This window comes from Crotalus tigris, unplaced genomic scaffold (genome assembly GCF_016545835.1).
Source record: "Crotalus tigris isolate CLP2741 ecotype Arizona unplaced genomic scaffold, ASM1654583v1 scf7180000017993.1374955, whole genome shotgun sequence".
Classification (NCBI taxonomy): Eukaryota; Metazoa; Chordata; class Lepidosauria; order Squamata; family Viperidae; genus Crotalus; species Crotalus tigris.
This window is the reverse complement of record NW_024096760.1, coordinates 1214417-1242396: the sequence shown is the minus strand read 5'-3', so window position 1 is coordinate 1242396 and position 27980 is coordinate 1214417. Positions and strand designations below refer to the sequence as shown.

Below are 27980 nucleotides of genomic sequence, written 5' to 3'. Positions count from 1 at the left end.
CAGATTGGATTTGGCATTTTGTCTACCTACTGAGTCCTTACCCAGGACCTGGGATAGGCAGATGTGGATGTTTGATGGTATTACAGATATCGTCGCAGGATGGAAGCAGTTCCTAGTAAGGCCGCCTTTTGCAATTGACTAATAGCGAATTTGTCAGTGCCAATGGTGTTCAAGTGGTGCTCCAGTTGCTTTGGGATTTCACCCAAGGAGCCTATTACTATTGGTACTACCCTTGCTTGCTTTTGCCACAGTCTTTCTATTTCTATTTGTATTTTGTTATCTTCTCCAGTTCTTTCTCATCTATTCTGCTGTCTCCAGGCACTGCCACATCCACTATGCAGACTTTTTTGTCTTTCTTATCGACAATTGTTAAATCTGGGTGTTATGTTGCAGCTGCTTGTCTGTTTGAATTCTGAAGTCCCAGAGCAGTTTAGTTTTATCATTTTCTATGGCTTTCTCTATTTTATGATCCCACCAGTTTTTGCTTACAGGCAAATGATATTTTTTGTAGATCTTCCAATGCACCATTGTTGCTACTTTGTCATGCCGCTGCTTGTAGTCAGTCTGTGCAATTTTCTTACAACAACTTACCAGGTGATCCACTTTTTCTTCAGCTTCTTTGCATAGGCAGCACTTACTGTCTGTTGCTGTCTTCTCAATTTTGACTTTATATGCATTTGTCCTTAAGGCTTAGTCTTGTGTAGCCAGAATTAGTCCCTCAGTCTCCTTCTTTAATTTTCCTGTTCTTGGCCATTGCCAGGTTTTGTTAATATCTGCTTTCCTAGCTATTTTTTTAATATATTGGCCATGTAGTGCTTTGTCTTCCCATGCCTCTATTCTGTTCTTCATTTGGTCTTTCTTGTAGTCCAGTTTGGTCTCTCCAGTAGTCAGTAAGCCTTCCTGATATCATCATCATCATCATCATCATCATCATTATTATTATTATTCACAACTTCTGGAGGCAGGTTGTTCCACTGATTAATTGTTTTAACTGTCAGGAAATTTTTCCTTAGTTCTAGGTTGCTTCTCTCTTTGATTAATTTCTATCCATTGCTTTTTGTCCTGCCTTCAGGTCCTTTGGAGAATAGCTTGACTCCCTCTTCTTTGTGGCAACCTCTGAGATATTGGAATACTGCTATCATGTCACCCCTTGTCCTTCTCTTCATTAAACTAGACATCTGCAATTCCAGCAACGGTTCTTTATATGTTTTAGCCTCCAGTCCCCTAATCTTTTTGTTCTTCTCTGTAGTCTTTATATAAGCTCGAGATATCTTAGCCATGAAATTCACTGGATGATTTTGGGCTGGTCACTCTCTCTCTCTTTGCTCAGCACAGAGTGTTGTTGGGGGAATAAAATATTAATTCTCATTTAAGCCTCCCTAAAATCTAGAGGAAAAGTGTGATGAAAATCTAATTGAGTAACAATTGGAGCTTGTGCTTTCCACATTGAAATATTTTATAAAGAAAACAAAAGCATCTCTATGTATTGTTATATCCCAAATTTATGCAGCTCATCTTTGGAACTGAGTCATCTTAAGACAATCTGCCCCAATCTAGCATCCTCAAGATTTGTTGAGTTACCTTTTAACATTGGACTAGGGGTAATTCCAAAGTGAAATGATGTATATAGAGGGAAATTTGTGAAAAAAAATGCATCAGTACTAGAATGACAACTAATGGTTGTAAATCATCTTACTTTACCCTACTTTTCCTTGATTTGACAGGGGGAGGGGTGCATAATGAATATTATCAATAAATGTTCATATCACTTGACTTAAGTATCATAACTACATTTCTTTTTTTTTTTCAAAAAAAATATCAATCCTTATAGATCAATTCTGAGGGTAGGAACTGGAAACTCCTTCCTACAAGTTCTGAAAACAGAATTGGAATTCTTACTTAGAATTGGATTCTTAATTTTGAATGACCAGCATACTCTGCCTATCTTATATGTATATTTTTTTGTACTTTATATGGTTTTATTGTATATGTTTCTACCCAGACTGTGTGTTTAGTGTTCTTCACTGTAAACTATATAGAGAGCTTTGACTATTGAGCAGTTTAAAACATTTAATGGATAAATAAAAATGAAATGTTACCAGTTTGTTAATTATTTCAACTCTTTTCTCTGTGACATTGGAATTAGATGGGAATGTATGAATTAGATGGTAATTGACTGGAAAGCCCAGCCATTCAACTGAATTGAATCCTGATAATCTGGAAACACCATAGGTAGCTGGTTCACAGGATCAAAGCATTTTATCTCATTCTTTAAATCAGGCATATTTTGTACCTACTGTGAAAATTCAGGTTTGTCACTAAAAGCCCAGATGGCCTCCATGTCATGGAAAATCTTTGCCAATTTCAGCTACCCTGGCAACCTCAATCATTTCCAGAGAGTCTGTCAACATTTATCCTCATTGTGGAAAATTCCTAACTATATTGTTATAACACAACTGTATTTGGGATTTTATTTTTTAACACAACTCTGAAACTTCATCTCATGCAGAATAAATCTTCAAACCATTAATGGATATGAAGAAATTTGTGAATTTTAGACAAAGTTTGAAATAATATCATTGACTGATAATTCTTTAAAGTTCCAATACAGCACTCTGAAGAGCTTATAAATCAAATAGGACAAAAAATATTTCTTCTTCCATTAATTTATCTTGGTGTTAAGATCTTCTATCAAGATCATTTTCCAGACACATTTTGATAATGATCTTATTAAACATTAAAATTACACTAATAAAAACTAAAACAAAGGAAAAGTGAATCAAAATAAAAAATAGAGTGAAAAGGGAAAAAGGAAAAATACAGAAGAAAGAAAAAAGAATATAGACAAAAAAGAACTATATAAAGAAATTACTCTCCCCTTCATCACATTGTTTTGTGAAAGTCCTGAAATTTGTATTCAAAACTTTTTTTCACTAAGAAATAATAGAAACCCTCCTAGTATTGTAAAACCTGCCAATCTAAAGATTCCCAATAGTTGAAAGACAATTAACAAACAATTTCAAAAAGTGATTAGGAGAGGAAGTATGCAACTTAGTATTCTTTCAAAGGCACCTACCAGGATTTCAGCAAGATGGCTCTTCCCTCATCTCAAAAAACTTTAAAACCATTGGTGAATGTTAGAAAAATTTGAGACAGCCATTGTTCTAGTAGCTAAATGCACCTGCTTAGCAACCAGAAAATTAAACTTTTAGGCACAAAGTAGATGTCTTTGAGCCAGTCACTCACTCTCTGTCAGCTCTATAAAAAGAAAGTAGCAACTCATTTCTACAAAATTTGCCAAGAAAGTACATTGGATTGTCTAAGCAGTCACTGGGAATCAAGATGGATTTGAAAGCGCATTTGTGACGCACTCTTTAAATGACACCAGTAAAACAAAACTTCCATCAAAAACAACAGAATTGATTCTGAAGGCAACATTTTCAACATAAAACCCACACATTAAACATATCTTTTATTATTATTGTTGTTGTTGTTGCTGCTGCTATTGTTATAGGTTTTATTATTTTTTTAAAAAGTACAATCTTTAGAGCTTAGTAAACAACATGTTGTCTGGGTTCACATATTTAATATTAACTTCTTCAATGTAAATCTATTCAGTACTGCACAATCCTTTATTTTTTCCTTGATCTTCATTTCTTCCCCATATTTTTCCCTTTTCCCCTCATTAAACAATTCTTAGTACAATTCTTAGTACTATTGATGTATACAAAATTAGATATAGAGATCTTCATCATATTTTACTAATATTATAGAAATAATGATAATATCAATTCATAAGTCAATATCCTGTTTTTCATGCTCTTATTCATCAATATTTAAAGTATCTTTTTCAGTTAGGATTTTCTCAATATTACCGTAATTACACTTATATAGCTAAAAAAATTATTCATACCAATCCACCTCTTATTTTCAAATTTCCCATATCAAAAGAAGAAAATGCTATTTTAATTCTAAATTATGTCTTCCATTATAAAAATCTAGTTATGTCTAAGGGTTATCCATTCTTTTAATCATATTCAAACAGATATGTTAAACAGATAGTGTCCTCTCTGATAGATCAAATCCTCTTTTTTAAGTCTAACTCTCACTTTCTTTCTTTGCTGAGCAGCTTTCCAGGGCAAGACAATTAAATCGCCCAAGAATTTTCTTTCTATTTTTGTGAAGGCTGCTTGGCAATTTAGGTAGAGTATTTTTGGGGAGGAACTCTGTCCATCCACATTCCCTAGACATTTCCCCTGCCCACTCTATGTTCCATTTTCTAGAATCTTCTTCCTTGTCATCAGGTGTATTTTGGAAAAAGGCATAAGGGTCTTTTGTATTTTCATTATTATAGGTAGGTCTTACAGTATTTTATTTGTGTATGATATTCCATATTTCCCTTCTCCTATCTCCTCCATCTCTAGGTTCATTTCTTCTGCTTCACCCTCTGATTTTTGGTTTATTTGTTCATACTTTGTAGTCATTGTCTGGGAGCTTTCCAGTTGTAGCTTCAATTTGGAGATGTGGTCCTTTATATCAGAGGCCCCCAACCTTTTGAGCACCAAGGACCGGTTTTGTGGAGAGAGGTTTTTCCATGGAACAGAGGGAGCATGGTTTCGTGTGCTGCCTCATTGGGCTTCACTTGTTTGTGCGGCCCAGTTGCTGGTATGCTGCAGCCTGGTGCCAATCCATGGACCGGGGGTTCTAGGTCAGGCATGTCAAACTGCCAGCCCATAGGCCGGATGCGTCATGCCAAAACCACGCCCACCCCATTGCCGGCAATGGGGAAAAAGTTGCAATATGTCATATAACGTCACGTGACATCGTGAGTTTGACATGCTTGATCTAGGATATTTTTAGTTTCATTATGGTTTCTTTTTATGTCCCACATTAAACATATCTTATACTTTCCTACTTTCCATTCTGTTTCAAGAATTCATGTCTTCAGTTTCCATCATTACATAACTTCTGTTTGGAGTTGATAGTGAGGGATGGTCATGCCTATTTATGTACAGGTTGTATAATTTTTCAAATTTTTATTCAGTTTCACTTCTTTCAGTTTTCATATTAATTTGTAATATATATATATATATGTGTGTGTGTGTGTGTGTGTGTGTGTGTTTTCTGAGGTTTTCGTGGGTGTTTGTATGTAGGTCTTTGGTTATTTTGGTTTTCTCCCACGTCAAATTGGAAGTGTCTTGGCGACGTTTCGACAAAGTCCCATTCGTCATCTTCAGGCTGTGGTTTTCAGCTTCTTGCTTCTAGGAGCAATGTGTGATCGTAGCTGTTTCTTTAACTGCTAGTGGGGGTATGAACTGATTGGATGGGAGCCTGGCTGTGTTCTGATTGGGTGCAGGTGTGTTCTGATTGGTTAGGGGCTTGGCTGTGCTCTGATTGGATGGGGAAGTCCTCTCTTTGGGTGGGGGCTTGTTGTGCTTGTGTTAGTCTGAGTTGCAGGGGGATTTGAGATGGTGAGCTGCATTACCCTTGTTTGGCTTCATGTTCATGGTCGTGCCTCATCTTCATGGTGGGTGTCAGTTTGCTTCATGTATGGATTGGAGGGGTTTAAAGTGGCTAATGATGCATCTGTGGTCTGGCTTCTGGTTTGTGGTTCATACCTCATCATTGGTGTGGGTTTGAGTTTGCTTTTTGCGTGGATGTGTGGTGGTGACATCCTGTGTGATTTTTGTGAGTGTGGGTTTGGTGTCATTCTTTGTGTTAGGGACTTGTTTGTCAATAAGGGCGGGTTTCCAAATGGCTGGTAGGCGAGAGGTATCATCAACACAGCCAAGCTCCCATCCAATCAGTTCATACCCCCACTAGCAGTTAAAAGGAATAAACAGCTATGATCACACATTGCTCCTAGAAACAAGAAGCTGAAAACACCAGCCTGAAGATGACGAATGGGACTTCGACGAAACATCGTGAAGACACTTCCAATTTGACGCAGGAGAAAACCCGAATAACCAAAGACATATATATATCTATATATCTATATGTGTGTGTGTGTGTGTGTGTGTGTGTGTGTGTGTGTGTGTGTTTATTTTTGAATATAATTTCAAAATATTTTCTATGTAGCTTCCTTTTTTCTCTCAAAATATATATTTAAATTTAGTTTTTTTTTAAAAAAAAATCTTTGTAAAACAACATCATAAAATGTGTTCATTAATTAGATTTATATCTCTTTTTTTGAGTGGGTGAGATCTACATTCTTATAAATATTTCCTATAACGCAAAGGTCAGAACTCATAAATGTCCTTAGGATATAATTAAATTCATCTCAGCGAAATGATTACTTGAATAAGAAATTATATTGATAACATAATAATAAAGCATGAAGTCATAAAGAATAAACTTCATAGAGGAAAGTGGGCATAGCAATCGCATGGAGTCTGTCTACATGCTTCATCTTTCTGCTGTCTAAAATTGGATACCCAAACTGACTGGGAACAGTTATTGAAATTAATCACTTTTTCAGGATAAGCATGTCTTTAGCTTACTGACTGTGAAGTAATGAATTATCTTGGCATACTCTGCAAAGATCTATAGAGAAAAATCATTCCTACCCATTTTCTCTTCTCTTCTGAAACATATATTGATGGATGTGTGCCATAAAAATAGGAACTTGCAGATGTCTCCTGAGAATTATTGCCAGTCTAACCAAAGGTTTAATGTTCTTCTGAAATACGTCTGTTAATATCTTGAAAATTTCCCATGAAAAGTAAAATGGATTCCATTTTCTGTCTAATTGTCAAAGTCACCGATTAGTAAGAGCTTTGTTTAGCTTGGTTTTTTATTTCAGAAGGACTTACCAATTTGATTTATTGCAAATTGATATAATCACTACACAATATTTGCACAGAGCAAAAGAAACTACTAAAACACACAAACATATTCATAAACCCAATAGAAAAAAAGCTTTAAAATTATTATTTGAGGCAAATTAAATTAAATCATATTATTCTATCTAGGTGAAAGACTTGAAGTGCTTAAAAATCTGGCTTTGTTTTCATACTTCAGTTTTGTGGTGCTGAATTATGACTGTATCTTTTTCATCATGCTGCCAAATAGTACTGATATTTCTAGCAAAGGCAAATTGGTCAGAATGTAGATGATAAACAAATCTGGAAAAATATTTTTGCACAATCTTTGCAAAGGCATCCCTAGATTTGCAAAGTTAGATTTGCAACTCAGTGTGTTCTCTATTTATCTTCCAGCCTACCAAGATTTCAATGCTATGAGATAATAAATTTAAAGGCAAGAACAAAGCAGAGCTAATTTTTAATATTCCTTATTAATAATCAAGCTAGGATACACATTCAATGGTAAATCTAAATGCGTGGAAGGTTAGACTCACTTTTCTGAGTTCACACAATGAAAATCTAGCAGGATTTCCTTGCCAAAGAAAGATAATCCATATTTGTAAATTGTATAAAGTAATGTGATGGAATAAATATAACCTGCCTACAAAGGGATCATCATGAGAGACCTAAATGCTCGTATCTAGTGAAGGCAAATGAACAAAGGAAAATTTTCACATAATAAACGAAATGAAAATGGTGAATAACTAGGAATTTTTGCCAATTCACAAGTATGTGATGAACCCCTACTTTGAAAAGGTAATAACAAAGCTCTGCTCTTGGAAAACCAAAACTGAGATCAATCACATATTGTATAATAAGGAGCAATTTATCACAAATATCAAAGTACTGCACTGACTCAAGATTGGCAGTGACCGCAGAATAATCAAAACAAACTTAATGAGCCCCCTCTCATTAACAAGTCTCAAACAATATGACAACAATAAATGCATTTTGTTTGAAAGACATATCTTAAAACAAGGTTGGACTTGTAATACAAATACATCATTCACTCAACAATACGAACAGCTCATTAAAAAAAACTAAAAAAGTCACAACAGTAAAAGTTTGAAAAAATAATTGCGGTGGTTCTCCTCCTACCTCTCTGACAGGTCGTAGTCGGTGTTGGCGGGTGGACAGAGATCGACCCCTAGGCGCCTCAATTATGGGGTGCCTCAGGGCTCAGCCCTGTCCCCCCCCTTTTTAACATCTACATGAAACCACTGGGTGAGATCATTCGGCGACACGGGGTGAGGTATCATCAGTACGCGGATGATACCCAATTGTATATCTCCACCCTGTGTCCTTTCAGTGAAGCAGTCGACGTGATGTGCCAGTGCCTGGAAGATGTGAGGGTCTGGATGGGGGTGAACAGGCTTAGACTCAACCCTGACAAGACCGAGTGGCTCTGGGTCTTGCCTCCCAAAGGCCAACTGGATGGTCCATCTTTAGTCCTGGGGGGGGGAATTTACCTCCCTCAGTGCAGGCACGCAACTTGGGTGTCCTCCTGGACTCACAGCTAAATTTGGAACAACATCTATCCGCTGTGGCCAGGGGGACCTTTGCACAGGTTCGCCTAGTGCACCAGTTGCAGCCTTATTTGGACCGGGAGGCTTTACTCACAGTCACTCATGCCTTTGTCACCTCAAGACTGGATTACTGTAACGCGCTCTACATGGGGCTACCCTTGAAGGGCGTTCGGAGGCTGCAGTTGGTTCAGAATGCAGCCGCGAGAGCGATTGTGGGCGCGCCAAGGTACGCCCACGTGTCACCTATCCTCCGCGAGCTGCATTGGCTTCCTGTGGGTCTCCGGACGCAATTCAAGGTGTTGGCTATCACCTTCAAAGCCCTTCATGGCATAGGGCCAGGTTACTTACAGGACCGCATTCTGCCGCACAGCTCCCAGAGACCGGTGAGGTCCCATAGATTGGGCCTCCTTCAGGTCCCGTCGGCCAGACAATGTCGGCTGGCGGGCCCCCAGGGAAGGGCCTTTTCTGTGGTGGCTCGACCTGGTGGAATCAACTTCCCCCCGAGGTTCGAACTACTCCCACCCTGCCGGCCTTTAAGAAAGCCATTAAAACTCTCCTGTTCCGGCAGGCCTGGGGCTGATGTCCCCGGGGGGGGGGATATGATCGGACTCGTGGTATGACTGTATCATTTTATTGTTTTATGACTGTTTTAACTTTGTACGCCGCCCTGAGTCCTTTGGGATTGGGCGGCATATAAATATTTGTAAATAAATAATAAAAAAAAACACAAAGCTGTGACATTAGCAAATACAACTCTTAGTATTTGTAATTACTTAGTAAAGGAGCTCAACAGGATTGCTCAGCAATATAAAATGGTGGCCAAAAGATGGTGATTGAAAACAACAGAGGTATAAAATGCTGGAAGGAAATTAAAGAGAAAATGGGCCTTTTTGAAAATGTTTGAGGAGAATGACTGATGGAAAGTTAAAGAATCATGTCAGTGTTTTCATATTTACACTTTTGCCTTAAAATAGCCACCCAAAACTTCATCATTCACATGAGTATTTAGTGATACCCAAAACTGAACCAGAAGAGATTCTCCATGCAATTCAACAGCCAAAATCAAGAAGAGTCCTAGGACCAGATGGTATTGCCATAGAAGTCTACAAAGCAGTCCTAGCAAAACAGGATTGCCTTGATGCAATTGATGCTTTATTTAGATAATATTCTTAAAACCTGAAAAACAGAGTACTAATATTCAAAACAGGTAAACAAAGCTTGCCAAATACTACCCAGTCTGCCTTTGTCTCTTCAGCCTACAGGCTTTTCACTCAAGTTTTAGTGAACAGAATGGAGAAACATTTAAAGGAACACTACCAAAATCTAATTGGCTTTGGTAAAGGATACTCAACTATTGAATACGCCGCATAGTCAGCCAGTTGATGAAACAAGCAGAAGTCCATATAACTTTATGCCATGAGTTTGTTAACAATGAAAAGAATTTCTGAATACAGAGCTATGGGGTGAATACAGAGCTATGGGGTGACTATCTTAAGAAATCAAAGCATTGATAAGAAATAAACCTGATTGGTTAAATTAATAAATAAGTGTAACTCAAATTGACAACATTTCTTTTTACTGCCCATTCAATATCCCAGTATGTTGTAAGGTCCACTAAGGTGACATGATATTTTCAAAGTTCTTTATAGCACCTTTATTTTTTTTTCAGAAGTTCAGCAACTACAATACACTCAACTCAAGCTGAATTTATTCAGAGTCATTAAACATCTGTCAGTGTAAATTATTAACTGCTATTCTTGCTCTAACTCTAAAAAGATAAAAGGTTGCAGTTATAATTTCTTGAATACTGATATGACTTCTCACTTCTTTCTGAAGTGGATCTTGAGTTAAATGCGGTTTCTTGTGTTACTAAACTTCTTTTTAGTGTTGTTGTATTTCCATAGAAAAATCAGGGATAACTATTTCTCATTTGCTACTTACACACAAGGAACATATGGTATTTAAAATTTCAGTCCTTACAGCACAATTTATAATAAATGTCCAGAATCTATCAGGACATATAAAAAAGAGAAGTTGAAACATTTATACACTTCCAGGAAAGCTAATACTTCCCAAATCACAAAGTAAATAAAACAAGCTGGATGTTCCTTCTCAGCTTTCTCTGGAATTCCAATAAACATAAATTAATTGGATAATAATGCGATCACAGAAACACTGCTTTATCCTTAGCCATCTTTATTAAATCAGCTTTAGATGTAGCCAGTAACTTCCCATAATGTACAAGCTGAAATAGTCTGTCCTCAGCCAGTACAGTTCTGGAACTACTAAAAGTGCCTTTAATTATTACTGCATATTCTGTAATCCTGACTATAATAGATATCATATCTTTCTCAGCAGCAGGCAATAGTCCAGATTGTCAGTGGAAAGAAGTGATATAATTATCTTAGTGTCATCCAAGGAGATATTTAACTAGCATAATAACAATCAGAAAATAGAAACTGAAAGATTATGGCATAAGCCAGCTATAGAAGTTATTGGCACACTGGGTGCAATACCAAAAATCTTGGATAGCACTTAGAATATCTGTGCATTGACAAAATTCCCATCTATCAATTATAGAAGGCCACAGTGCTTGGATCTACATATATACTACACCAATATAGCACAATATTCTAGATTCTTGTTAAAACCTAATGTGTATGAAGGCCATTATAAGCTAAAGAATGTGCAACTGTGCCTCCACATTCTATATAGGTAGTCCTCAACTTATGACAACTGAGCCCAAAATTTATATTCATAAGTGAAACATTTGTTAAGTGTGTTTTGCCCCACTTTACAACTTTTTTTCTGCAGTTGTTACGTGAATCATTGTAGATGTAAGTAATTGTAATAACATGGTTGTTAAGTGAATCTGGCTTCCCCATTGACTTTGTCAGAAGTTTGCAAAAACTGATCACATGACCTAAGGACATTGCAGCCATCATAAATATGAGTCAGCTGCCAAGTGTCCAAATTTGGATCATGTGATGATGAGGATGCTGCAACGGTCCTAAATGTGAAAAAAAATGATCATAAGTCACTTTTTTGAATGCCATTGTAACTTTGAATGGTCACTAAATGAACTGTTGTAAGTTGTGGACTACCTATATAACATTTGCTACCCAAGGTCCTTAGGAATGGCTCAATAGATGGGCAAAAATGCCAAATCCAGTATATGGTTGGTTGCATAGTCTGGCATAGTAATATGGTTGCATCTGGCAGACTATGCAACCAACATAATAGGATACTGTGGCAATCTATTTTTTATCCCAAAGATAACTATTAATATAGCAAAACAATTAATGATCAGAATTTACATTGTATCAGAGATTATTAATACTCAAGTAATTAGAGTTCTACCTTGACAGGATCCAATAAATTTGAGATTCAATAATTCAAGTGTAAATTGTCAAAAATTGTAAAATGGATGGGAACAAAATTTCTTGAAAATGTCTTTTGATGATTGTAGCCACCACATTTTAGTCTTTTTACTTTATGTTCAGTAACTTTCGAGACTATCAAGACTTTATTCTTTGTTCAGATTTAAGGTAGCCTTACACAATCAAAGTTTGTCCAGATTTGTCTTTAGTCATCTAAACTTTTTTAAAATACTGATATCATGATTCTAGTAATGAATTATATACCATGTCTTGTAGTAATGAGTCATATACTGTGCCAAAGTCATTTACAGTAACTTTTAATGGTCTTGCAATAAATCTACAATGATAGTATTTCAAAATGAAATGCTGAATAGAGTGTTGGCTTTATAAATTAATAGCATTAGAGATATGTCTTTGAAAGAGAACAAATTATTTTAAAATTAGCAGAGAATACACATTATGGTTTCTCACTTAATATTTAACTATCTGTACATTCATCTATAATCCAAATGATTGCAAGAAAAGAAAAAGAATCAAACCATTAATGGAACATTTCAGCATATCTGCCATTATGCCTGAATACCTGATATATATTTTCTGATTTAATTGACAAATTAATTGATGATATAAATAGCATATAGATTATAGAGTAAGCTACAAAATATAGAACTATTATCAAAATTCTTTTTACTTTATTTTGGTCTTTGTTATAGCAATAACATGATAAGGCTTGGAATTTAACATCTCATTTTACCTTTGGAAATCTAAAATTGTTGGACTTAGCAACTTTATTGTTTTGATTGACTGATTGTAACTTAATTAGTAATTTTCAATACACTGAAAGAAATATGGATTGCATGAGGTCTTATCAGGCTTTTACAGCATCTTCTTATAGATGCTTAGCTGTTCATGTTAGCATAATGCAATTCAGTTCGCTGCATAATAAAGATCGAATGAAGAAGAAAATGCAAGCATTCTAGTCATTAGCTAAATATATCTTTGCTTTCCCCGAGCACATCAAATCCATTGTGTGCTGTGTACCTGACCTTGATTTTATTATAAGATCATGTACTGTCTATTGTCTTTCAATTATGTTTTTCAATTTATTTCAGGAAAAGATACATTCTAAATATGTAAAGCAATTGAAGCTGGAATGTAATGTCAGAATACTGAATTGTTCTTTTCTCTGATGATCTTGATGGATAGATGGCAGAATTGGAATATTTTGCTGACACGAATATTGAAAGTGTATTAATGTCAGAGAGACCCAATTTGATTTTTAATACTGAAAAAGGAACACAATGAAAAATAGAGATCATTTGTATGGGAAAGGTGGGTGATGCTTTGGAACTAGAGTTTCCCAAGGCAAGGAAGCCAATTATGTCAATAAACAAATGCCTTGAGACACACCATGCCTGAGAAATACAAAGTAAGGGAAAAGGTAAGGAAAAGTGCCTGATCTAAATTGCAGTGAAAGAACTGTACCTCCATACTGACAGTAAAAGCAGCTGCTTTAAGTTTCATTAAGTTGCATTAGTTTCTTATCTGACCATACTATAGCAAAGATCTGGGTAGCTGGTGCCAAATTCATTGTAGAGCGCTTGATGGTGGGGATAGGATAGAATAACAATATAGCAAACCCTATAGTGACATCATAATTATGAAACAGGCTTTCCAAAGAAGTGAATTTAGCACCAACCTCTGGGACATTTCTGGTGCCAAATGTAGAACCTCCCATTTGATCTATGCTTTTAAATACGAGTCTAAATTTTAAAATACAGTAGAAGCAAGGAAATACAGTTTTTAAAACTGTGATTTAAAATATGGGGTTGCTGAGAGCTGATCCGGCTTTTGAATTGTATATTTTGCAAAAGTATTTTTTTAAAAATATTTCTCATTGAAATAGGCTATTTGATATTTCTTTTTTTTTCTGAATTTATGGTAAGAAGGGAATATGATAACCTTCTTGGAATCCTGAAGAATTAGAATGACATGTAAATCCCAGTGAAAAAAGAAAAAGAAAGACTAAATACTGTATGCCACAGATTTGGGCCAAGATATATAGACAATTTCTGCATACACAATGTTTTATTCCATAGGTATTCCTATGAGAGCCCAAAATAACATATCCCATTGAGGTGACTGTGCATTCCAAAGCTCCTATGCTAGGTAGGAGTCTGCAGATCCTCAAAGGATTGTGACGCTTTAATTAAATATTGAATGAGCACTCTCCTGAAAGTGCTTTGCAAAACAACATACTCCATCCCATTACTACCAACAAAGTAGTCACATTGCTTGCTTTGATGACAACACATGACCTTTCAATCAGCTACCAGAAGTAACAAAAGACACTTTTGCAGATCTGCAACATGTGCTCAGAAATAGAATTGCTGCATGAATCATTTTATTTATTTTATGTGCAATGTTTTTTTTTAATTTTATTTCTGAAACTCACAGAAAGATATTTTTAACATTAGCATGATTTACAGCTTCAGTGTAATGGAATGTGGGGATGGCCTTGAGAATCACAGGCTGGACAACCGGTATGTAAAAGGTGTCTTAGTTCACAGAAGGGGTGTGTGTATGTGTGTGTGTGTGTGTGTGTGTGTGTGTGTGTGTGTGTGTGTGATATGGTGAATGTTTCAGAAAAGACCCTTCTTGGTTTTACAAATAGTAAAAGGAAAGGAGAAGAGGAATACTTCCAGTGTGGCAAGATTCTTTTAAGAGAAACATTACAATAAAATAGAGTTATTACTCTCGCTTCTGCTTCTTGTCTGCACTATCTTACAAGACTGACACCATGGATGCAATATAATCGTTCTTCCTCCCCTCCCCTCTGCCTTAATGCAATTAGGTGTTCACTTCAAATTCTGTCTTTGGAGAAACCTGATCTCCTTAAATGCTTTAAATGCCTTTTCTCTGTGCCTCTATTGTTCAGTTGATTTCTCCCTGGCTAGCTGCTCCTCTTTTCTCTTACCCTCTGTGAACAATTAACGCTAAAGGAAAAATAGGCATAGAGACAAAAATGGAAGGAAGTTTAAGTTTCTCTCAGTATTTGATTCTAATCAACTCTTTTTCCATTTTCTATGAGAGTTTTAGTATTTACAGCATTCCATGCCTGGTTTACATGGCTTATTTGACCTGATGCATATAACAGGACCCTCAGCTAGAATCTGAAAATACATTTTCAGTGCATTATTTTTAACCTCTGACATTTAGGCAAAATATAGGGGTACTTTACAATGAACACATGAAGTACTATTATCTAAGGTCCTAATTATTATGACTATCTATTGGAAACTAGAAGAAGTAACACTGAATATATATACAATAGTTGTTTATATTTAAGCAAGAATGATTCCCCTTTATGCAATATATCATACAACACGACAAAGAAAGTTACAGTTTGGCTTCTAAGGTGGCCAGGGTCATTAATGTCTATAATTTGACAAATTAGCAAATGTACAAAAAGGGGAAGTAAACACCCAATAGCTTGTTTGTTTATTATTTTATTTTTTGTTAAACTGATTTGGTTTTCTTACATATTTTTCTTTTTATTATCAAATGGAAACTTCAGTACCAAGTAACTAGCTCAAGACTGGAAACTACATTCAATTATTTTGATGTAATCTGCAACAGTTTCTTTTTCTCTAGCATTACACTTAGTTTCGTATGAAAAAGTCAAACTGTTTGCAATGTTGATATCCCAAATTGTAATTAATACTGATGGAGAGCCAGTTTAGTATGGCGGATAAGGCACCAAACTAGAAACTGAGAGAATTCTTGCCCCTCCTTAGGCACAGAGTCAGTGAGTGACCTTCAGCCAGCTCTTCTCTCTCAGACCTCAGAAGGAGACAATGGCAAACCACTCCCACTCCCAAAGAAAACTACAGGGAGGCAGTCACCAGGAATCAATATTGAGACACCCAATAATAATACTGATAGAATATTTCTTTCTTTACTTCTAATACTCTTAAATTATACAAAAATATCAATAACTTTAATTAATACTCTGTAAATAGCATTCTATCAAATCAATATAATGTATTAAAATTTACAAACCAAACTTTTCATGATATTCCATTCATATAGTTTGGCATTGCAGCCTCATGGTGAACTCATATTCAGAAGTAACATGATGTGCTCATGACTGTAAAAGAAAAATAAATAATGTATTAAGAAATAGAAAAATAATATTTTGATATCCATTAAGATTAATATTTAAAAATATACAATGAGCATAGTCAGAATAAAACTATGTCAAAATGTGTTTTAGTTACGAAAGTTGTGATGTGGCTTCCAGGCTTACATGCACTTTATTTCATTGACATGATGCAATTATCATTATAGCTGGTGTAGCTAAAAAAGGAACAGTAGAATCTCTAAATCAGTTTTATCCAGAAGCAAATTGTGCTGTCTGGTCCCAGTTTGTTGAACATTGGCTGTATACTGTTAAGTCCACAGTTCTCTGAGTTGATATGGCACGTGGAACAAAACATTAACATTTTTAATTCTCATTAACTCACATGAAAAGAATGTGAAATTGCTGAAGGTTGAGGTTGTAATTGCACATACTAACTGTATGTGGTTGCATAGTCATGCTTATTAGGAATTACAGGAGCTGAAATCCAACACTGAATTGTATCTTCATGAGAATCAAGTTTAAATCTGGAATTATATGTGTTCTGTGGAACTTATTACAAGGGTGCAGAGCAAAAGCTCATTTTCAATTTGTTATTCACAGGCCTTTTCAGGAAATACCAATGCTGACAGTGTGGTATATTACAAGCTTGAACATTCCATCAAGGCAAGGTTTCTACGATTTGTCCCTTTAGATTGGAACCAGAATGGCAGGGTTGGGATGCGGATTGAAGTCTATGGATGTGCTTATAGTAAGTAATGTCCTTTCCTTTACTGAGAAGAATGACACAAATCTGCAATATATTCGAAACTGCAATTGAAATACCACTTAATTAGGCTTTGCTTATTTCAACTACAGTAAAGACGTTTTGGAGGGAAGGATATTCAATACTGCATGTTAACAGCTTATTGTCTTTTTTTATCTTGATTTTTTGCAGACTGAGATCAATATCATGTAACACTGGAATTTATCTGCATAATTCCAAATTCCATCTGTAGAAGAGTTCTTTTTTTTTTCCTTGATAGGGATTGCTTCAAGATGGCATGGTGGGGTTGGGGTGAAATAATATTCTTTTTAATATTAAAAAAGACTGATAGATTGTCAGGAGTAACAAATGTGGTGCTATATTTTTCATGCGTCATTGGACATTGTGTGTCTGAATGTTTCAATTTATTTCTCTGTCCACTTTTTGGAAGATTGGGAAAAAAAATCAATAATCCCAATGTTCAGAAATACATGTGCACCACTTAAAGTGCATAATTAAGGTTTAATGTTAAAGGATAAATAAAACCAGAAATAACATAAGGATTATGTGCAACTATTACATCTGATGGATTTGTTAACTGATGTCTACTTGATAGATTACAACATGTTGAAAATAGACTAAACATGTAGCATGTTGTTCACTTGATGCCCAGGTTTTAATGGACTTATCTTTCCCAGTGGAAAGGCAGTAATTAAAAATAAAACAAAAGGGAAAGATGGGCTCAGATAGTTCCAGTATGTTTCAGTGAGGTTTATTTACAGAGAGATCATATAGAGTTGCAAGCGTGATTATTAATTTTATAGGGCAAGAAAGAAAACTGAAAAAAAAAACAATTGGTGCAACTCAAAAGAAGTCAAAGATTATAACAGGATCCTTTAAAACATTGCAGATACCCCTTCAGCAGAGATTATGGATTCTTTAATGGGGTTCCCAAAGATGAATTTTCAAAAGCTTATGCCCAAATAAAGCCTAATATAGCAAGTGTTTTGTCAAATGAAATAATATGAAATAGGAGCTTTCCATTGATTTGGAAGAGGACAGTCAATTAATTGAAAAATGACCTACTGGAAGCCTGATATATCTTCATTTACTTCACAAATGTAGCTTTCAAGAACTATTGCCTCTTTTGTCTTCTTTACTTAGGCTGTGTGAATGTGTTTGTGACTTATTAAATCACCCTTACTTACAGATTATGATAAATACTGTGTTATGCTAGTGTCTAATATCCTATTGAAAGTGCGCATCCATGAAAATGGCAAATTCATATACACGGCCATAAGCAGAAGGGAGGAAATTGTAAAGCATGTTTTGTGGTGTTGAAACACAAGCTTCTCCCTTTACATATTCATACCATTAGCAAGATTTAAAAAGGGCAATGTTTGCACTGTGATGTTGCAACTCAGGTTTCATTACAATTATTGTAGCTGCAGATGCCTCTGCTAATATAGAATGAGATAAAAGTGTATTATTAATGGCAAAATGTATATAACATTGGGGCAATAATGCATATTATATATGCAAATTGTGCCTGTTTCCCCACTTATAGAAAATGTACAATTGTTTTATTTCTATCTTATATTTCAGAATTTATCAAATGCTCTTGTAATATTGTATGTTTTGTAACTTAAAACCATATAAATCCTCCTTTTATAACCTCTGAAATCTCCATTGTTTTCCACTGTTATTCATATACATGACAAGAACATTTGTTTTCCTTTCAGGATCTGATGTAGCAGATTTTGATGGAAGGAGTTTCCTGATTTACAAATTTCAACCCAAATCCACAACGGCTCTAAAAGATGTAATTTCTCTGAAGTTTAAAACCAGCCAAAGAGATGGGATTCTGCTACACAGAGAAGGACAGAATGGAGATCACATCACATTGGTTTTAGCTAATGGGAAGCTTTCTTTACTCATCAATATAGGTATCAAATACACAGTCATATTGTCCCTCTTTTAATAATGTAACAAAAGAAATCTGAAGTCTCATATCTTCATCATCTCTGTTGTTTATCATAGCAAACTTAACAATTTGTTTTTCTCCTCTTGAAGGTGATGCTAAAATGTTTTCTGCTGATGCCCAGATTAATATCACTCTGGGTAGCCTTTTGGATGATCAGCATTGGCATTCAGTCCTCATTGAACATTTCAGTAATCAAGTGAACTTTACAGTTGATAAACACACTCACCATTTTCATGCAAAGGGAGAATTCAATTATTTGGACCTTGATGATGAGGTGTGAAAATTATCTTTCATTTATTAGAGTGATTATCGTTGTGATGTAAATGAGATTATGCGACTCAAGGATATTGTGAGATGCATAGTTGAGACTTTAGCCTTCTCTGCTTTCTGTAGAATTAACCAAATATGATTTTGTTATGAAACATGGTTTGGAAATTATTGCTCTGCAGCATTCAAAGCATGGACAATGAGAAAGTACAACATTAACAGGAAATTCAGCTTTATACTGATATTCAGTTGGGTATGCTAGTTTGTTCTCTGCTGAGTGAAATTGAATGAATTTACTTTCCTTTTTGGAATTGGTGGCAACACAATTTCACCAGCCAGTTCTCTTATACCTTCACTATTTGCTAGTAAATGTGCAGTGTTAATCATTAAAACAGGCATGGGAAGCATGAGTCCAGCTAAGGAAGGAACGGTCAAGAAATATTTTGCTCTCTGTGTTTCAGACAAAACTAAGTTATTTTAGAATGCAGTGAAGTTGCAGTGACCGAGGAAGTAAATTTTGAACTGAGCCCTCTATTTATGAAAATCCCCATTCTAATATCAAGACCCTTATTGTAAGAAATCGGTTCAAACTTCTTGTAAGAAAAGGATGGTCTGTGCCCTGCTGCAATAGTCTAAAAGAGAAGAAGACAATTATCAGAAAGTGAAAAAGAAAGTACCACTTACTATTTGCTTCAACCTAGCCAACTATGTAACCTCAAACATATTACCCCTGTGTTCTATTGAAAAAGTTGCCCAATCCTTCTCTAGACCAGTGGAAGAAGGCAATTGATCACTTTGTCATTGCACTAAGACATTTATTCTTTATCTTATCATCTTTCATCTCTCTGTAATGGTTTATAGAATCATATGGGAAATAGAACAAAAGTATCTGAGCATGAGGTAGTGATAAATAGGCAGAGTTTGTGTGAATTATTCAAAAGGCTGAGCAGCTTTATATATAGAATAAAGCTACTTGAATGCACAGGAACGTCCATGACTGTAACATCTGTGCAGAAGTTGCAAACCTGTAAATCTTCAAATATTGCTGAAATATAACTCCCAACAGCCATATGTATCATGGCCAATGGTGAATAGTGCTAGAGCAACAGTATGACAACATCTGGAAGACACAAGTTCTTCATCATTGGTTCAGAACAAGAATGATAACACGAGAAACAGGATGTATATCCTTAGTAAAAAAAATAGAAATAACAATACACATATTTGTGAAACACATGGACAGGTAATTTCATTGGACTGAGAATCACAGTACAATTTTTGGTAGGCATTTAGAATGATCACATGAAGACAGGATCTTTGCTCAGAACAAAACATCAACATAAAAAGGTTAAGTTATCACTATATACATGTAGATGTACAGTATATTTGTATCCTAAGTGTATCTGTGTGTGTGTGTGTTCTGAATTGATATTCACAGGTAGGCATTGTTCAATTAGAAATGACAAACACTTTTTATTCTCTTAAAATGACTATTGAATAAATCTTCCCCTATCCAAGAATTAGAACATGCTTGTTTAGGGTATTTTTTATTGTCTTATTACCTATGGAAATATTCTTAAGGTTTGCATTTTAACCTGCAATTTATGTTAACGCATTTACCAATTGAAAAGAGGTTTTGAATAAATAAAAAAGAAAGTGATGCTAAATTGGGTAAAATGGGAAGTGCTGTTTTTATTCTGTTGCTAGTGTTTTTGTCATCAAAGTTGCAAACAGATTGTCAGAAAATTATTTAATACTGTTATTGATTTTTATTCTTTTTCTAAGCTCAGCTTTGGAGGGATTCCAATGCCTGGAAAATCTGGGATATTACTATGGAAAAACTTCCATGGATGTTTTGAAAATATTCATTACAATGGTGTGAACATTATTGATTTGGCAAAGAGATATAAACCTCAGATCAACATAATGGTGAGAATAAACACACACACTCATTCTTTTTCCCTTATAGCCTCACTGCATAGTAATATTCAAATTGCAATTTAAGGTTGCTATGTATTTAATTCTGAAAAATAAACTTAAGTAAACTATCGGAAATAATTTCCTCTTCCCCTATCCCTTCCTTTTAACTAGGCCTATGAAAAATCTTTCTGATTGAAATGGTATAATAAGAGAAGAAGGTGGTGGTGGGGGAATGAAAAGGCATGAGTCTTATTATGGCTTAGTGTCTCCTTCTACCAACTACCTCTGTTCATCTTGAATTGTTCAGAAGGCCACTTGGTTCTTGTTTAGTTTTTTCTGTGGTTATAAAACCTTGAGTGGCAAAGGAAACAATACAGTACAGAGACAATGCACTTCAACCACCATTTTTTAAAAATGAAGTTACCTTAGGATGTATATACCTTTACTAACTTCAGTTCATTGGCTTAAATTGACACTTATATATATCACTTAATATATTTGTAAAAGCTGCAGTTCCTATTGTTAATTGTGTGAATATAGGTTTAGATTAAGGCTAAGAGCCTAAACATAGCCCCAAAATATTGCCTCCTGATGGAATAGGTGATAGTGTCAAAATATTGAAAAATGCATGTTTAGTTATATATTTTCATCATCTATGTAAAACTGTGTGTTCATGTGCATAGTTAATGAAATACAAAAAAAAGAATAAAATGACAGAAAGTTAGGATAGAGAAGGAATGAAAAGAAATGCCACAGGAAAATCTAGTTACATATATTTAAAGTTTAGATTGAAAAATAAATAATTATTTGAAACTTTTCTGAATTTCTAGAAATGGGACTTAAACAAAATATATTCAGTTCTCATTTTAACATAATTTTATGCAATTAAAACTTCCTGAACTTTTCTGCAAACTAGAACAATTAAATGCCAAAATCAGCACTTTTCCTGATACTGTGATGCAATTTGCAGCATAAGACATATACAAAAATGTACACATTAGATTAAAGGGAGTACAACTATTCGCATATAGATAGAAAGGGTGAAAGAATTGCTTGGGGGAAAAGTATGTTTAATGAGAAAAGGACAAACTTAGAGATGTAAATTGGGAAAATGATACCTAAATGTATAGCTACCTCTATACATGTATCTATATTATCTATCTCGATATCTACATGTATAGTTCAAAAGTTCAGTTTTCTGTTTTTGTAAAGAATAGATTATCAACCTTCTACTCTTCAAATACCTAATACTTATGAGGGGTCTCCAGATTATTTATTTAATCATGTATTGACTAGCAACCTTAGCTAGATGCTTCTAGTTCTGTATTTTTATCAGTACAGACTGCTAGCTCTCATATGGATGGCATTTGCTATTTAAAATATGACTTTTCATCACTATCTTTTCTTGAAGCAGCTGAACAATATACAACTGCTATCCATAATTTCTGATCATAGCAACAGGCAAATTAATCTTGGTTAATCCTCTCCATTTCTGCATTGGCCTAATGTTTATCTTATTTTCTTTGTTTCCAGGGCAATATATCTTTCTCCTGTTCAGAACCTCCAATTATTCCTGTCACCTTTTTGAACCCCAACAGCTATTTAGCATTGCCTGGAACAGCAGGAATAGATGAAATTTCAGTCAGTTTTCATTTCCGCACCTGGAACAATGAGGGACTGTTGCTATCAAATAAACTATATCAGACTTCAGGTGGCCTCCTTATGTATCTCAGTGATGGGAAAGTTAAGCTGAGCTTCTATAAACCTGGAAAGGCACAGAGTGATATCACTGCAGGTGAAGCAAAAAGGAAAAGAAGCAATTTCTAAAATAAATGCTTGGACTAGCATCAGAATTCTGGTGACAATATTTTGTGTGTTTATCTTTTAAGTGAGAAAAATATGCTTCATTTATACCAGGTTTCCCCAGTGTACATGGGGATTCAAATACCAGAATTCCCCAGTTGACATGGCATTAGATGAGAATTCTGGCACTCTGATCTTAAACATCTGGAGTTGGAAAGTTTGAAGAACACCAAAGTTGCTCAATAGGGGAAATGTTTGCTGCAAGGCTTCCTACAGAGCTCAACTTCATATGTCATTCAGCTGAAATAATTTGAATAAAGAAATATGTGATGTACTAAGTACACAGAGAGTTTACTGCCTAATACAGAATATTTATTATAAATTGCCTGTCTGGATCTCTAGAAGATAGAGTTCTGGACCAGATAAAACACTTTCCCTTCCTTTATTTCAAATCTAAATCTCTAAATCTCTATATGATAACAGAGATTGATTGCAAGAAGTCAAATTGTTGAATTCAGTAATTTGAGCATAATTCTAAATAATTCTTACAGTTGCCTTAAGATTACATTTGGGGTTGCGTGATGTTATGCTTTCCAGATAAAATGGTACAAGTTCCATCATTGTTAACTTTCATGGCCATTGAAGGTCATTCCAATCCAAAAAGTCAGTTTAATTTACACTTAGCACTGGAGAGAAATTTTCCTTGAACTTGCTTAATGAATATCTACTTGTGAGGTCATTAGACTATAACACAGGAACAGCCACACTCATCTAGTCCAGCATTCTGCTTCCACAATGGTCAATTATTTATAGGAAACTTACAAGTAGGACTTAAGTTCAAAGACATTCTCTCACTGCCTTTGATCATTTAGGTGACTTTGGAATCTAATGTTTTGTTTCCAATAGCGGACAACCAGAAGTACTGGGAAAAATAAAAATACCATATGTCATATATAAAAGCCCAATCTTATATATGAAATGTCAGCAAGGTTAATGACCCAAGAACTACCAGATCTGGCCTTTAAAAATCTGAATGACCAAGACATTGCAACAGATACATTAAAAAAAAAACACCCTTCAAACTCTTTTACTATTTACTTGGATTTAACCAGGTCATTTCTGGTAGCTCTGTTATGCACAAGCCATATCTTCAGAGTCAGATATTTAAACCCTAAACGAAATGGCTTAAACATTATTCTAATATTGCTTTTAATTTGAATGTTGTATTCTTTATCACATATTTGGCTTATAGGAGCGTTGATAAAACACGAATTTAACAGGTTTCCACCTTGTAGCATTTATTTTCATCTTTTCCTTTGAGTGAGCAGTAAGATAACTGAAATATAACAGCTGGGATAATTGAATGATTGCCAGCAGCAATTCAGTATCATGGTGGTGATTTATACAAAGCATCCATCCTGGAAATAAAGTTCTGACATTGGGTTTAGTAGCAGCACAACCAATTGCAATGTATGCCAGTACTCCCCAACTCAGATTAAATAATGCAGAAAGTATGTCAATTTATGGCTTACCTAAGCTCACTATCAGAAAATGTTAATTTTACAGCAAGATGTGCCGTTTACTATGATATATCTGGCTTGCCCAAGGCAGTTTAAATCACAGCCCAATTACATGCATGTTAATGAAACAATCGTAGTTCAACTGCCTATTTTAAGTGGTTTCTGCCATGCCCTGTAATGTCTAACTGACTGCCTGACACGCTTTTCTGACAGACTACTAAACAGCAGGCACAAATCAAACTCTCAGTAAAATATTTGTCCACAACCTGACACTTTGCACAATGAAAAGTCAAAAACTATGTTAGAACGGAATTTATCTCACTGTACAATGTGACTAAGACAAAGTTTCCAAGTAGTTATAAATGAAAGTTTTCATTTGCTTATGCAGCTATAAAATATCATGTTTTTTTTTAAAAAAAGGTTCTTGCTTCCTCAGCATAAAGTTATCTAACAACAGCACACTGTGAACTTTTTTCTCTCTCTCGCTAGTAAGTTTGAAGTGTTTATTGTAGCCATTGGAGCAAATCAAGTCTGCAACTAGAGATTGAGTAATTAAATTATGAATGGTTGGACAGGTTTCTTCCCCCACAGGCAGACTTATGACCTGGCTTTCACACGTACAATATGTGATAATTAAATTGGAGCATATTAGTTTGAGCACAGCTCTGAGACTTCATTACCAGAGATATATAAAGATTTTTTTTTGTTTCCCACATAAAACAGAGAACAATGGCATATATTAATTTATGAATGATTAACTGACAATAAACCAAGACTTCCTATTGCAGAAGAATCTTTGTATAATGTTCCCAATGCTTTTTTTTTTTTTTTTGCTAGTTGTTCAGCAGTTGTTTAGAAGGATGGAAGTTTTGAAATAAGAAATTAGGATATGGCTTATAATTAGGGTTGATATTATCCAGACTGTAGCAGCACTTTGTGGGCCAGCTTCAAGGCGTAATTCAACAGAGTCACCATCAAATCACCCCATCAAAACTTTGTACAGGTAGTCCTCGACTTATAACAGTTCATTTAGTGATCATTCGTGGTTACAATGGCACTGAAAAAAGTGATTTATGACCATTTTTCACAGCATCCCTATAGTCACATGATCAAAATTCAGACTCAATTTATGATGGTTACAGTGTCCCGGAGTCCTATGACCCCCTTTTGCAACCTTCTGATGACCAAAGTCAATGGGATAGCCAGATTCACTTGTTACTAATTTAACACCTGCAGTGATTCACTTAACAGCTTTGGCTAGAAAGGTTGTAAAATGGGGCAAAACTCACTTAACAAATGCCTCACTTAGCAGCATACATTTCTGGCTCAGTTTTGGTCATAAGTCGAGGACTACCTGTACAACTCTAATTTTATCACACACACAAACCTGAATAAGCATTTGATGGGAGGTCATGGTAAAAGACATTACAGATTAGATCAAACTATTAGAAATATCTGCTTGTGATAATTGGAAATCTTACATTTAAATACTAAAGTCTATTCTTTGGTATTACAAGGGCAGGAAGGCAGTAAAGAAAGAAAGCAAATATATAGTAATTCACAAAAGTTGGAATTAAAGCGACAGTTTCATTTTCTCAGAAGTGCTAAAGATTATGAAGTGCTTATCATATATTACATTAATAAATGTTTGATTTCAATATTTCTTGACATTTTTTTTCCCTTATAGGTGCTGGATTACATAATGGGCAGTGGCATTCTATATATTTGTCAACTAAAAAGAATCGTATAACCTTAATGGTAGATAATGAAATAATGTTGACATCTCATATGCTAGTACCTATGCATATATTTTCAGGAGACACCTATTATTTTGGAGGTGAGATGCATTTTATTTTCTTGTTAAAGCACAGAAATCTGAGTTTTGAAAAAACATAAATGAAATTTGGTTTCATACGTGAGCATTATTAGTAATATTTATTGTAATTTCAGTTGAACATCTCCGCTTCATATTATTAACATTGTCTAGCTTTAGCACTGGACTAAGAAAATTACTCTATTTTCATAGATGACTTTAATGAGATATACCAATTCTTCAGATTTCTTGAAGAAGATTGATCTGATTTTAATATAGAAAGCAATTTCTTGATACAGAGCTGCAAAAACTAATATTAAATCTTGCTTGCTGTAGTTCCTTGAATATGATCCTGGCTAAAGTATTATTATAAAATTCTCAAAGCCATCAGGCTGAATGCACATAAAACTACCGTACTACTCCCCTTTCCCCTAAAAATTACAATATAGGCAAAACTGTATGCCACAAATAAACATGTACAATAATAGTAATCTCTAAAAGGACTTTCAACAGTCTAAAACAGAATGTAAAACTGCAGGAGGAAACTACAAATGTTTGGGAATATCTGAAACTAAGCCCCCCTTTTTATTGATAAAAGATACATATATACAGTGATGCCTCAACAAACATGCTTTTTCCCTGAAGACAGATGAGTATATTCAGAAATGGGAAAAAAAGCAGATTTCATTCTCTCTCTGTGTGTGTTAACATAGGCTCTCAAGATTCATTTGTTCTCAATTATTTTATTATTTTCCCCTGTTTCTCCTTTAGGGTATTTATTGGGGGAATGGAGATTGATAGTTCAAGACAGAATTTAAGCTTGTTTCATAACTCTGCATGTGCTTTTTGACCTAACTTAATATAGTCTTCAAGATAATGTAAACATGCATTCTGTGGCAAAATTTATTTTGTCGATGATCTTTACAGGCATAGCTGAAACCTAAATTTGCTCACTGTGTAATTTTGAGCATCTGAGTGATTGTACAGTATATAGTATAGCAGCACAGAGCTATAGTACTGTAATACCATGTTAAACCAATGGTTTCAGTCTTATACATGTTTAACTAATGGCAAAGCCATTTTGTGCAGAAAATATATATACATAAGTCATATGAAGGCCAACTATAATTTAAAAGAACATTTTCCTATTCCTAATTTTCTTATAAAATTCCTTGCAACAAAATGTCTGAATGCTCAGCTCCTAGAGTTATATCAGAGTGTTCAGATAAAGCAAAGGAGGTTTATGTCTATGGAGATTGTCAGTCATCTTGATTTAAAGTGAAACTATGAGAAATAATCATCATTTTCCTTTTCATGAGGCAACTGGGGATAGATGATGTCAGATCCCTCCCCCTCCGTTGGGAGAGGGCTGTTCAGTTTTGATATAGATGGCCTCTTTGACCCCTCTTTCAAACCAGCAGTTCTCTCTGTCAAAAATGTGGACTTTGCTGAAAGAAGTCAAAGTCAAAAGAGGCCATCTATGTCAAAATTGAACATCTATCCCCAGTCTACAACACAGTCCTTTCAACAGTTCCAAGAAGGCTCCACGCCCATTTGCACTACTCAGGTGACCCTGAAGACATAGATAAGCCTCCAGGTAGCTTTGCATTCTTTTAGCATTCTTTTGCTAAAAGAATGCAAATGAACAGCTGTCTGCAAGGAATATAAATCTTTCCATTTCCCACCATCCAGTCAGAGCTGAAGAAGTTTCTTGGATGAGAAGCAAAATGCCTTCAAAGGAAAACAGAAAAGTCCAGTTGCCTTGTGGGAAAGCATATTTTGGAAAATGGAGGTTTAATATAATTGTTACTATTATTTCTCATAGTTTCACTTTAAATCAACATTTTCTTACTTAAGATATAAACAGGCTTCATTATGAACTCTGTTAAAGTTATTGAATGTTATTATACAAGGAGTCCTTGGATTAATAAGACTTAGAATTTGGATTAATATCAATGAAGAGTTTGGGTGCATTAATCGTAAGGCTCCACTGTCATATTAGAAAGAAAAGTCACTAA

The 27980-nt window shown here is 35.0% G+C and overlaps 1 protein-coding gene across 1 annotated transcript in view; it reads left to right on the top strand.

Annotated features, from left to right (window-relative positions):
• The first annotated feature begins 18809 nt into the window (after nt 1-18809).
• CNTNAP4 (contactin associated protein family member 4) overlaps nt 18810-27980 on the top strand; it is a 73053-nt gene continuing 63882 nt past the window's right edge. The window contains exons 1-4 of the mRNA XM_039346409.1: nt 18810-18913; nt 20697-20835; nt 22360-22621; nt 25837-25986. Of these exons, the coding sequence (XP_039202343.1) occupies nt 18873-18913; nt 20697-20835; nt 22360-22621; nt 25837-25986 (592 nt within the window). The 5' untranslated portion in view covers nt 18810-18872. The remainder of the gene's footprint in view (nt 18914-20696; nt 20836-22359; nt 22622-25836; nt 25987-27980) is intronic.